The sequence below is a fragment of the Larus michahellis genome, unplaced genomic scaffold (genome assembly GCF_964199755.1).
Source record: "Larus michahellis unplaced genomic scaffold, bLarMic1.1 SCAFFOLD_476, whole genome shotgun sequence".
Lineage (NCBI taxonomy): Eukaryota > Metazoa > Chordata > Aves > Charadriiformes > Laridae > Larus > Larus michahellis.
In genome coordinates this window covers 922-13,881 of record NW_027435897.1, presented here as the reverse complement: position 1 = coordinate 13,881, position 12,960 = coordinate 922, and the positions used below count along the sequence as shown (strand labels likewise).

The window sequence follows — 12,960 nt, the reverse complement described above, 5'->3', positions numbered from 1 at the left end:
TGCCCGCTGTGCCCGCAGCTCTCCATCCACGAGCGGGAGGAGGACCCCCAGGGCTACCTGCTGGTGATGAAGGGGGCCCCGAGCGCATCCTGGACCGCTGCTCCCGCATCCTGCTGCAGGGCCAGGAGGTGCCCCTGGACCAGGAGATGCGGGAAGCCTTCCAGAACGCCTACCTGGAGCTGGGGGGGCTGGGGGAGAGGGTGCTGGGTGAGCATGGGGCGGGGGGGCGAGGCAGAGGGGCTGGGGGAGGATGGGGGGGGGGGGCAGAGGGGCTGGGGGAGAGGGTGCTGGGTGAGCATGGGGCGGGGGGGCGAGGCAGAGGGGCTGGGGGAGGATGGGGGGGGGGCAGAGGGGCTGGGGGAGAGGGTGCTGGGTGAGCATGGGGCGGGGGGGCGAGGCAGAGGGGCTGGGGGAGGGATGGGGGGGGGGCAGAGGGGCTGGGGGAGAGGGGTGCTGGGTGAGCATGGCGGGGGGGGGGAGAGGGCGGGGCAGAGGGGCTGGGGGAGGATGTGGGGCACAGGGGGCTGGGTGAGCATGGGGGGGCCGCGGGGGGGGGGGGGGTGCAGAGGGGCTGGGGGGAGGATCGGGGGGGAGGAGGGGGAGGCAGAGGGGCTGGGGCAGAGAGGGCTGAGTGAGCATGGGGGGGGGGCAGAGGGGCTGGGGGAGAGGGGGCTGGGGGAGGATGCGGGGCATGGCAGGGGGACGGGGGCTGGGGGGCGCAGAGGGGGCCGGGGGGGCGCAGGGGAGGATGGGGGGGAGGGGGGGGGGGCAGAGGGGGCTGAGTGAGCATGGGGGGGCCGCGGGGGCGGGGGGGGGGCAGGGAGAGGAGGGGCAGAGGGGCTGGGGGAGAGGGGGCTGGGGGAGGATGGGGGGGGGGGGGGGGGGGGGGCAGAGGGGCTGGGGGAGGGGCAGGAAGGCGGGGGGGGGGGGGGGGGGCACAAGTGACGTGGGGGGCAAAGGCAGCGCCGGGGGTGGTGGGTGCTGGGGGGGCCGTGGCGAGGATGAGGAGGAACCGGGCGAGGGACGGGGGGTGCCCGGGGGTTGGGGTGGGGGTGCTTGCGCCCTGTCACCCCTGATGTGTGTGTCCCCCCCCCCCCCCCCCCCAGGTTTTTGCCACCTCTACCTGCCCCCCGACAAGTTCCCCCGCGGGTTTCCGCTTCGACGCCGACGAGGTGAACTTCCCCACGGAGGAGCTCTGCTTCGTGGGGCTCATGTCCATGATTCGAACCCCCGCGCCGCCGTCCCCCGACGCCGTCGGCAAGTGCCGCAGCGCCGGCATCAAGGTGGGGGGGGGCACCCCCAGAACCTTTTTCCCCCCACCATCCCCCCCAAATCCCCCCCCCCCCGGGTCTCCCCGTCCTGCACTCCGCATCCTCCTTGCGCTCCCGAGCCCCGCGGGCCCCGCCCCCCCCCCCCCCCCGAGGAAGGGGCACTGCTCCCCCCCCCCCCCCCCAAGAAAGCCCCTGGGGTCCCCCCCTCCAATCCCCCGCACCCCCCAAATCCCCCTGGGTCCCCCCTTGACCCCCGCACTCCCCCAAATTCCCCCTGGATCCCCCTCCATCCCTGCACTCCGCTTCCCTCCTTGTGCTCCCCCCCCCCAGCCCTGTGTCCCACCCCCCAAGCAGGGGGCACTGCTGCCCCCCCTCCCCCCCCAAAAAGCCCCTGGGGTCTCCCCCTCCAATCCCTGCACCCCCCAAATCCCCCTGGATTCCCCCCTCCATCCCTGCACTCCGCATCCTCCTTGCGCTCTCCTCCCCCCCCGTCTCCAGCCCCGTGTCCCACCCCCCAAGCAGGGGGCACTGCCCCCCCCCCCCCCTCAAGCCCCTGGGGTCCCCCCTCCAATCCCTGCACCCCCCAAATCCCCCTGGATCCCCCCCTCCATCCCTGCACTCCGCATCCGCCCTGGGCTCCCCCCCCAGCCCTGCGTCCCCCTGGGGTGCCCCCCTGAGCAGGGGAAACTGCTGTGTTGCCCCCCCCCCCCAAGAAAAAAACAACCCTGGGGTATCCCCCATCCCTGCCACCCCCCCGGGGTTCCCCGCCCCATGCCTGCACCCCCCAAATCCCCCTGGACTCCCCCCCCCATCCCTGTGCCCCTCTGAGGTGTGCCCCTCTGAGGTGTCCCCCCCCCCGAGCAGGGGTCACTGCTGTCCCCCCCCCATCCCTGCACCCCCAAACACCTTGGGTCCCCCTCCATCCCTGCACCCCCCAAATCCCTTGGGTCCCCCCCCATCCCTGCACCCCTCTGAGGTCCCCCCCCCGAGCAGCGGTCACTGCTGCCCCCCCCCATCCCTGCACCCCCAAATCCCCTGGATCCCCCCCGGCCCCCCCCACATCCCTGCACCCGAAAATCCCCTGGGTCCCCCCCATCCATACACCCTTCTGAGGTGTCCCCCCCCCCCGACCAGGAGTCACTGCTGTCCCCCCCCATCCCTGCACCCCAAAACCCCTTTGGTCCCCCCCCATCCCTGCGCCCCTCTGAGGTCCCCCCCCCGAGCAGGGGTCACTGCTGTCCCCCCCCCCCCATCCTGTACCCCCAGACCCCCTGTGTCCCCCCCACCACAATCCCTGCACCCCCCGAGCAGGGTGTCACCCCCTCCGTGTCTCGTTCCCCCCTGCCCCCCCCCCCGCCCCCCCCAGGTGATCATGGTGACCGGGGACCACCCCATCACGGCCAAGGCCATCGCCAAGGGGGTGGGCATCATCTCGGAGGGCAACGAGACGGTGGAGGACATCGCCGCCCGCCTCAACATCCCCGTCAGCCAGGTCAACCCCCGGTAGGTCCTGGGGCCGGTGGAGGGGGGGGGGTGTCCATGGTGGGGGGGAGTCCGTGGGGTGCGGTGCCCCCCGCTGAGGCTGCGGTGGGCAGGGAGGCCAAGGCCTGCGTGGTGCATGGCTCCGACCTGAAGGACATGAGCTCGGAGCAGCTGGACGAGATCCTGAAGAACCACACGGAGATCGTCTTCGCCCGCACCTCCCCCCAGCAGAAGCTCATCATCGTGGAGGGCTGCCAGCGCCAGGTGTCACCTCCCCCCTCCCGCCCTGTCCCCCTGCCCCGTCCTCACACCCCACGGTGTCCCCCATCCTTGTGCCCCGTGGTGTCCCCATCCCCATGGTGTCCCCATCCTTGCCTGGTGGTGTTCCCCATCCCCGGGGTGTCCCCATCCCCATGGTGTCCCCATCCTTGTGTCCCATGGTGTCCCCATCCCCATGGTGTCCCCATCCTTGCCTGGTGGTGTTCCTCATCGCCGGGGTGTCCCCGTCCTTGTGCCTCAAGGTGTCCCCATCCCCATGGTGTCCCCATCCTTGCCTGGTGGTGTTCCCCATCCTTGTGCCCCATGGTGTCCCCATCCTTATGGTGTCCCAATCCTTGTGTCCCATGGTGTCCCCATCCCCATGGTGTCCCCATCCTTGCCTGGTGGTGTTCCTCATCGCCGGGGTGTCCCCGTCCTTGTGCCTCAAGGTGTCCCCATCCCCATGGTGTCCCCATCCTTGCCTGGTGGTGTTCCCCATCCTTGTGCCCCATGGTGTCCCCATCCTTATGGTGTCCCCATCCTTGTGCCTCAAGGTGTCCCCATCCCCATGGCGTCCCCATCCTTGCCTGGTGGTGTTCCCCATCCTTGTGCCCCATGGTGTCCCCATCCTTATGGTGTCCCCATCCTTGTGCCTCAAGGTGTCCCCATCCCCATGGTGTCCCCATCCCCATGGTGTCCCCATCCTTGCCTGGTGGTGTTCCTCATCCCCGGGGTGTCCCCGTCCTTGTGCCTCAAGGTGTCCCCATCCCCATGGTGTCCCCATCCTTGCCTGGTGGTGTTCCCCATCCCCGGGGTGTCCCCATCCCCATGGTGTCCCCATCCTTGTGTCCCATGGTGTCCCCATCCCCATGGTGTCGCCATCCTTGCCTGGTGGTGTTCCTCATCGCCGGGGTGTCCCCGTCCTTGTGCCTCAAGGTGTCCCCATCCCCATGGTGTCCCCATCCTTGCCTGGTGGTGTTCCCCATCCCCGGGGTGTCCCCATCCTTGTGTCCCATGGTGTCCCCATCCCCATGGTGTCCCCATCCTTGCCTGGTGGTGTTCCCCATCCCCGGGGTGTCCCCATCCCCATGGTGTCCCCATCCTTGTGTCCCATGGTGTCCCCATCCCCATGGTGTCCCCATCCTTGCCTGGTGGTGTTCCCCATCCTTGTGCCCCATGGTGTCCCCATCCTTATGGTGTCCCCATCCTTTTGCCTCAAGGTGTCCCCATCCCCATGGTGTCCCCATCCTTGCCTGGTGGTGTTCCCCATCCCCGTGGTGTTCCCCATCCCCGTGCCCCACAGTGCCACCATCCCCGTGCCCCGTGGTGTCATCCATGCCCCACAACACCCCCACCCCCGTGCCCTGTCCCTGTCCCCGCCGTGCCTGACCCCCCGCGTCCCCAGGGTGCCATCGTGGCGGTGACGGGGGACGGGGTGAACGACTCCCCGGCGCTGAAGAAGGCGGACATCGGCATCGCCATGGGCATCGCCGGCTCCGACGTCTCCAAGCAGGCAGCTGACATGATCCTCCTCGATGACAACTTCGCCTCCATCGTCACCGGCGTGGAGGAAGGTCGGGGCCAGACCCTCCATCACCTTCCTCCCCCTCCCCACAGGATGGGTGCCCGTCACCGTCCCGTCCCCCCCCCCACTGTCACCCGCTGTCACCCTCAGGCCGCCTGATCTTCGACAACCTGAAGAAGTCCATTGCCTACACCCTGACCAGCAACATCCCCGAGATCACCCCCTTCCTCCTCTTCATCATCGCCAACATCCCCCTGCCCCTGGGCACCGTCACCATCCTCTGCATCGACCTGGGCACCGACATGGTGAGGACGGGGCCGGGGGGGGAGTGGGGTGGGGTGGGTGACAAAGTGGGGGGGTGAGGGACCTCGCCGTCATCCCCCCCCACCCCGGCCCAGGTCCCCGCCATCTCGCTGGCCTACGAGGCGGCCGAGAGCGACATCATGAAGCGCCAGCCCCGCAACCCCCGCACCGACAAACTGGTGAACGAGCGGCTCATCAGCATGGCCTACGGGCAGATCGGTGGGTGACGGCGGGGGGGGGGGACAACCGGGGACACCGCTGCCACCCGCCCCAGCCCCAGCCCCGGGACCTGCCGCTGAGACCGGCCGCCCGCTAGAGATACCAAGGGAGAGCCCCCGCCCCCCCGCCTTCCCCCCAGCCGGCACCGTGGTCACCCTGTGACACCGGGGCACCCACTGGTGACATCGGGGTGTCCCCTCCAGCTGGCATTAGGGGCACCGTGTGGCACCAGAGCTCCCAGTGGCACCCACTAGTGACCCCAGGGCACCCACTGGTGACACCGAGGTGTCCCCTCCAGCTCCCTTAGGGGCACCGTGTGACACAGAAGCACCCGTTTGTCACCCCAGGGCTCCCAGGTCCACCCCAGGGCACCCACTGGTGACACCGGGGTGTCCCCTCCAGCTGGCATTAGGGGCACCGTGTGACCCCAAGGCACCCACTGGTGACACCGGGGTGTCCCCTCCAGCTGGCATTAGGGGCACCGCGTGGCACCAGGGCTCCCAGTGGTACCCCAGGGCACCCACTAGTGACCCCAGAGCACCCACTGGTGACACCGAGATGTCCCCTCCAGCTCCCTTAGGGGCACCGTGTGACACAGAGGCACCCGCTTGTCACCCCAGGGCTCCCAGAGCCACCCCAGGGCACCCACTAGTGACCCCAGGGCACCCACTGGTGACACCGGGGTGTCCCCTCCAGCTGGCATTAGGGGCACCGTGTGACACCAGGGCTCCCAGTGGCACCCCAGGGCACCCACTGGTGACACCAAGGTGTCCCCTCCAGCTCCCTTAGGGGCACCGTGTGACACAGAGGCACCTGTTTGTCACCCCAGGGCTCCCAGGTCCACCCCAGGGCACCCACTGGTGACACCGGGGTGTCCCCTCCAGCTGGCATGAGGGACACCGTGTGACACCAGTGCTCTCGGTGGCACCCACTGGTGACCCCGGGGCACCCTCTAGAGATACCGGGGGACACTCCCCCAGCTGGCACCCTGGCCCCTGTGTGACACCAGGGCACCCATTGGTGACCCCAGAGCACCCACCTGAGATCAAGGCCATGCTGTGGCACCCCAAGATCCCGGGGTGCCCATCCCCGATGCCGGGATGCCGATCCCTGACCCTGGGATGCCGATCCGGGGGTGCCCATCCTTGATCCTGGGGTGCCCATCCCGGCTCCTGGGGTGCCCATCCCTGCTCCCAGGGTGCTGATCCCCGATCCCGGGGTGCCGATCCATCTTCCCGGGGTGCTGATCCCTGATCCCAGGGTGCCAATCCCTGACTCCGAGGTGCCGATCCGGGGGTGTCCATCCCGGGGTACCCATCTCTGATCCCAGGGTGCCAATCCCTGGCCCTGGGGTGCCCATCCCCGATCCCGGGGTGCTGATCCCCAATCCCAGGGTGCCGATCCCTGACCCTAGGGTGCCGATCTGGAGGTACCCATCCCCAATCCCAGGGTGCCAATCCCTGATCCCAGGGTGCCAATCCAGGGGTGCCCATCCCTGATCCTGGGATGCCCATCGCTGCTCCCAGGATGCCGATCCGTGATCCCGGTGTGCCAATTCCCGATCCCGGGGTGCCCAACCCTGACCCCAAGGTGCTGATCCCGAGGGTGCCCATCCCCGATCCTGGGGTGCCGATTCCCGATCCTGGGGACCCCATCCCTGATCCCAGGGTGCCCATCCCTGACCCCGGTGTGCTGATTCCCGATCCCAAGGTGCCCATTCCTGACCCTGGGGTGCTGATTCGGGGGTGCCCACCCCAGGGTGCCCACCCCCGACTCCAGGGTGCCAATCCAGGGGTGCCCATCCCTGATCCTGGGATGCCCATCGCTGTTCCCAGGGTGCCCATCCGTGATCCCGGGGTGCCGATTCCCGATCCTGGGATGCCCATCCCTGACCCCAGGGTGCTGATTCCCGATCCCAGGGCGCCCATCCCTGACCCTGGGGTGCCGATTTGGGGGTGCCCACCCCGGGGTCCCCATCCCTAACCCCGTGGTGCCGATTCCCGATCCTGGGGTCCCCATCCCTGATCCCGGGGTGCCGATTCCCGATCCTGGGATGCCAATCCATGATCCCGGGGTGTCGATTCCTGATCCTGGGATGCCCATCCCTGACCCCGGGGTGCTGATTCCCGATCCCAGGGCGCCCATCCCTGACCCCAGGCTGCTGATCCCGGCGGTACCCGCCCTGGGGTCCCCATCCCTGATCCCAGGGTGCCGATTCCTGATCCCGGGGTGCCAATCCAGGGGTGCCCATCCCTGATCCTGGGATGCCCATCGCTGTTCCCAGGGTGCCCATCCCGGGGGTCCCCATCCCCAATCCCAGGGTGCTGATTCCTGATCCCGGGGTGCAAATCCAGGGGTGCCCATCCCTGATCCTGGGATGCCCATTGCTGTTCCCAGGGTGACCATCGCTGACCCCGGGGTGCCAATTCCCGATCCCGGAGTGCCCATCCCTGATCCCGGGGTGCCGATTCCCGATCCCGGGGTGCCCATCCCTGACCCCGGGGTGCCGATTCCTGATCCTGGGATGCCCGTCCCGGATCCCGTGGTGCCGATTCCTGATCCCAGGGTGCCCATCCCTGACCCCGGGGTGCTGATTCCCGATCCCAGGGCGCCCATCCCTGACCCCGGGCTGCTGATCCCGGCGGTGCCCGCCCTGGGGTCCCCATCCCTGATCCCAGGGTGCCGATTCCTGATCCCAGGGTGCCAATCCAGGGGTGCCCATCCCTGATCCTGAGATGCCCATCGCTGTTCCCAGGGTGCCCATCCCTGACCCCAGGCTGCTGATCCCGAGGGTGCCCACCCCGGGGCCCCCATCCCTGATCCCAGGGTGCCGATTCCCGATCCCGGGGTGCCCATCCCTGACCCCAGGCTGCTGATCCTGGGGGTGCCCACCCCGGGGTCCCCATTCCCGATCCCGGGGTGCCCATTCCTGACCCCGGGCTGCTGATCCCGGGGGTGCCCACCCCGGGGGTCCCCATCCCCAATCCCAGGGCGCCGTTTCCTGATCCCGGGGTGCAAATCCAGGGGTGCCCATCCCTGATCCTGGGATGCCCATCGCTGTTCCCAGGGTGCCCATCCCGGGGGTCCCCATCCCCAATCCCAGGGTGCCGATTCCTGATCCCGGGGTGCAAATCCAGGGGTGCCCATCCCTGATCCTGGGATGCCCATCGCTGTTCCCAGGGTGACCATCGCTGACCCCGGGGTGCCAATTCCCGATCCCGGAGTGCCCATCCCTGACCCCGGGGTGCCGATTCCCAATCCCGGGGTGCCCATCCCTGACCCCGGGGTGCCCCCCCCCCCCCCCCCACCAGGGATGATCCAGGCGCTGGGCGGTTTCTTCACCTACTTCGTCATCCTGGCGGAGAATGGCTTCCTGCCCGGAACGCTGGTGGGCATCCGCCTGGCGTGGGACGATCGCTCCACCAACGACCTGGAGGACTCCTACGGCCAGGAGTGGGTGCGTGTCCCGCGGGCACCCTCGCACCCCCCCCCGTGTACCCTCGGGCACCCTCGCACCCCCCCCGTGTACCCTCGGGCACCCTCGCACCCCCCCCCCCCGTGTGCCCACGGGCACCCTCGCCCCCCCCACCCCGTGTACCCTCGGGCACCCTCGCACCCCCCCCCCAGCCGTGTACGCTCGGGCACCCTCGCACCCCCCCGCCGTGTACCCTCGGGCACCCTCGCCCCCCCCCCGCCGTGTACCCTCGGGCACCCTCGCACCCCCCCCCCGTGTGCCCATGGGCACCCTCGCACCCCCCCCCCCCCCGTGTACCCTCGGGCACCCTCGCACCCCCCCCTCCTTGTGTGCCCTCGGGCACCCTCGCCCCCCCCCCCGCCTTGTACGCTCGGGCACCCTCGCCCCCCCCCCGTGTACCCTCGGGCACCCTCACACCCCCCTCCTCGTGTGCCCACGGGCACCCTCGCACCCCCCACCCCTTGTACCCTCGGACATGGGCACCCTCGCACCCCCCCCCCCCCGCCGTGTACGCTCGGGCACCCTCGCACCCCCCCCTCCTTGTGTGCCCTCGGGCACCCTCGCCCCCCCTACCCCGTGTACCCTCGGGCACCCTCGCCCCCCCCCCCGCCCCCCCGTGTACCCTTGGGCACCCTCGCACCCCCCCCCCCCCCCCCCGTGTACCCTCGGGCACCCTCGCCCCCCCCCCCGCCCCCCCGTGTACCCTTGGGCACCCTCGCACCCCCCCCCCCCCCCCCGTGTACCCTCGGGCACCCTCGCCCCCCCCCCCCCGCCCCCCCGTGTACCCTTGGGCACCCTCGCACCCCCCCCCCCCCGTGTACCCTCAGGCACCCTCGCACCCCCCTCGTGTGCCCCTTGTGCAGCCCTCGTGCCTCCCTCGCACGACCCTCGGGCGCCCCTTGCACGCCCCTCGTGCGCCCCCCCTTGCACACCCTCATGCACCCTTGTACGCCCCTCGCGCCCCTCGTGCGCCCTCACCCCCCCCCTCGTGCGCCCTCACGCACCCCTCGTGTGCCCCTTGCGCAGCCCTCGCACGACCCTTGTGCACCCCTTGTGCGTCCCTCGTGCACCCTTGTGCGCTCCCCTCACACACCCCTCATGCACCCCTCGCACCCCCCCCTCACACACCACTTGTGCGCCCATTGCACACCCCTCGCGCCCCCTCGTGCACCCTCACATCCCCCTCGTGTGCCTTTATGCGCCCCTCGTGCACCCTCGCGCGCCCTCCTGTGCCCCTTCTGCAGCCCTTGTGCGTGCCTTGCACCACCCTCGTGTGCCCCTCGCACACCCTCGTGCACCCTCGCACCCCCCTCACACACCCCTCGTGCGCCCTCGTGCACCCCTCGTGCACCCCTTGCACACCCCTCATGCGCCCTTGTGTACCCTCGTGCACCCCTTGCACACCCCTCGTGCGCCCTCGTGCGCCCCTCGCGCGCCCCTCGTGTGCCCTTGTGCACTCCTCGCATGCCCCTCGTGCCCTCGCCCCCCGGCGCTTGTGCAAAGCCCTCGCCCACGCGCGTGCCCGCACGTTTGCACGTGCCGTCCCACGCTCAGCTGCTCCCTCGCACGCTCACTCACGCTCCGGGGCGCGTGCGGCCTCTCACACGCCCCGAGACGCGCGCCCTCGCCCCCCCCTTCCCCTTCCCCCCCCCCCCCCCCCCCCGCACACTTGTGCAAACCCCTTGCACGCCCGTGCACCCGCCTGCAGCCCGTCTGTGCTGGGGGGGGGGAATAGGGGGCACGGGGGGAGGGATAGAGCCCGGCTGCCTCCCCCTCCCCCCCCCCCACCCCCCCGGGCCTCCATGTCCCCCCCCATGTCCTCTGTGTCCCCCGATAGCCCGCGTCCCTCCCTTGATACCTAATGCCCCCCCATGTCCCCACATGCCCCCCCATGCCCCGTGTCCCCCCCCCCGTCCCCATATGCCCCGTCATGTCCCCGTGTCCCCCCCCCTCCATGTGCCCCCCCCCCACGGGTCCCCCCATGCCCCCCCATGTCCTCGCGTGTTCCCCCATGTCCTGGTGTGTCGTCCCCCCGCCCCCCCGCCCCATGTCCCCGTGTCCCCCCCCATGTCCCCCCATGCCCTCGCCCCCCCTTCCCCTTCCCCCCCCCCCCCCCCCCCCCCGCACGCTTGTGCAAACCCCTTGCACGCCCGTGCACCCGCCTGCGGCCGTAGCTGCGCCCCGTCGCCCCCGCGCTCCGCGCCTCCACTCGCCCCTGCCCCGGGGCGGCGGAGTTGGGGGGCGGTGGGGGGGTGGTTGGGGGGGGGCGGAATGTGTCACACGCACGTGCGTGTGTGTGTCCCCATGTGTCCCCCCGTCCCCGTCCCCCCCCCAGACCTACGAGCAGCGCAAGGTGGTGGAGTTCACCTGCCACACCGCCTTCTTCGCCAGCATCGTGGTGGTGCAATGGGCCGACCTCATCATCTGCAAGACCCGCCGCAACTCCGTCTTCCAGCAGGGCATGAAGTGGGTGTCGTCCCCCCCCCACCACCACCACCCATGGGTGCCCCCATCCTCCCACGGTGATTTGACACACCCCCCCCCCCCCCCCCCAAAATTTGGCTTTCCCGCAGGAATAAGATCCTCATCTTCGGGCTGCTGGAGGAGACGGCGTTGGCCGCCTTCCTCTCCTACTGCCCCGGCATGGGGGTGGCCCTGCGCATGTACCCCCTCAAGTGAGTCCGGGAAGGGTTTTGGGGGGGGACACACACCCTGCCCCCCCCTCCCCTTCATTAATTCTCTCTCTGTGTGTGTGTCCCCCCCCCCCGCCACCTTCTTCTCTCCCAGGGTCACCTGGTGGTTCTGCGCCTTCCCCTACAGCCTCCTCATCTTCGCCTACGACGAGGTGCGCAAGCTCATCCTGCGCCGTTACCCCGGCGGTGAGTGAGACACCCCCCCCCACCACCACCACACACCCCCCCCCCCCCCCCAGACCGTGGGTACCATCGCTCTCCCCCCATTCGGGACCCAAACCCCCCCCCCCCCGCCCCCCCCCCAAAGCTATAGGCTCTGCCCCTAAATCCCCACCCCCGGCTCGAGCACCCCAAAGTCATCGCTGCAGGTGTCCCGTCCCCCCCCCCCACCCCAACTGGCACAGCCCCCCCCCCGTCTCGCTTCCCTGCCCCCACAAAGCAGATGCTTCCCCCCCCCCCCCCAAATCACCTTCAGGGCACTCAAAAGAGTGGGGGGCACCGTGGGGGGAGGAAGGGGAGGGGGGTGTTGGGGGATGCCCGGGTTGGGGGGGGGCACCCAGGGAGGTTGGGGGGGGGAGGGACCCGGAGAAGCAGGGTGGGGGGCACCCAAGAGGCATAGGGAGCCCCCCCAAGGGAGTGGGAGGGGGACACGACAGGAAAATGGGGATCATCCCCCATGGAAAAAGGGGATACCCAGGGGAGGGGGGGGGGGGGGCACCAAGGGGTGGGGGGGCACCCAGGGGGTGGGGGCACCCCTAAATCGCCCCCCCCCCTCCCCCTTATTGCAGGCTGGGTGGAGAAGGAGACCTACTACTAAATGCCCATGTGGCCCCCCCCCGGCGCACCCCCCTCCCCAACCCCACACCCCCGTACTAACCCCGGGGGCTGGCGCTGCCGGGCACGACGTGGCGGGGGGGGGGGGGTCGGGACCCCCCCACCACCCCCCCCGGCCTTGGGGGGAACCCAGGAGCACGGGAGTGGGGGGGGGGGGGGGGGGGGGGGGAGCACCCTTTTCTCCCCCCCCCGGAACACCCAGACCGCCCCCCCCCCACACCTTCAGAGCAATAAAAGAGTTTAACCCCTTCGTGCCCTCGTCTGTGCTGGGGGGGGGAATAGGGGGCACGGGGGGAGGGATAGAGCCCGGCTGCCTCCCCCTACCCCCCCCCCCCCCCCCGGGCCTCCATGTCCCCCCCCATGTCCTCTGTCCCCCCCCCCCATGTCCTCTGTGTCCCCCGATAGCCCGCGTCCCTCCCTTGATACCTAATGCCCCCCCATGTCCCCACATGCCCCCCCATGCCCCCGTGTCCCCCCCCCGTCCCCATATGCCCCGTCATGTTCCCGTGTCCCCCCCCCCATGTCCCCCCCCCCCACGGGTCCCCCCCATGCCCCCCCATGTCCTCGTGTGTTCCCCCATGTCCTGGTGTCCGTCCCCCCCCCACCGCCCCATGTCCCCGTGTCCCCCCCATGTCCCCCCATGCCCTCGTGCCCCCCCCCGTGTCCCCCCCGTCCCTCCCCATACCCCCATGTCCTCCTCAAACCCCCCATGTCCCCGTGTGGGCCCCCGCCCCCCCCCATCGAGCAGCGCCCCCTGGTGGTTGCCCCCCCCCCCCCGGAAACCAACCCCGGGGGGCAGCTTCTCCGCCCCCCCCCATCATTCCTCAGCCCCCGCAATGAAGCAGCAATAACCCCCTGTCGCCCCCCCGCCCCCCGCCGCCCAGCACCCTGGGGACACCC

The 12,960-nt window shown here is 70.7% G+C and overlaps 1 protein-coding gene across 1 annotated transcript in view; it reads left to right on the top strand.

Moving 5' to 3' along the window:
- Nucleotides 1-12,310, top strand: part of LOC141736747 (sodium/potassium-transporting ATPase subunit alpha-2-like) — a 31,565-nt gene extending 19,255 nt beyond the window's left edge. Inside the window, 15 exon segments of the mRNA XM_074571312.1 lie at nucleotides 19-73; nucleotides 76-207; nucleotides 1,107-1,147; nucleotides 1,149-1,283; nucleotides 2,638-2,774; nucleotides 2,867-3,017; nucleotides 4,417-4,585; nucleotides 4,687-4,841; nucleotides 4,935-5,058; nucleotides 8,370-8,515; nucleotides 10,869-10,999; nucleotides 11,107-11,208; nucleotides 11,321-11,412; nucleotides 12,015-12,051; nucleotides 12,263-12,310. Coding sequence (XP_074427413.1) covers nucleotides 19-73; nucleotides 76-207; nucleotides 1,107-1,147; nucleotides 1,149-1,283; nucleotides 2,638-2,774; nucleotides 2,867-3,017; nucleotides 4,417-4,585; nucleotides 4,687-4,841; nucleotides 4,935-5,058; nucleotides 8,370-8,515; nucleotides 10,869-10,999; nucleotides 11,107-11,208; nucleotides 11,321-11,412; nucleotides 12,015-12,043 — 1,599 coding nt within the window. The 3' untranslated portion in view covers nucleotides 12,044-12,051; nucleotides 12,263-12,310.
- Nucleotides 12,311-12,960: the final 650 nt, after the last annotated feature.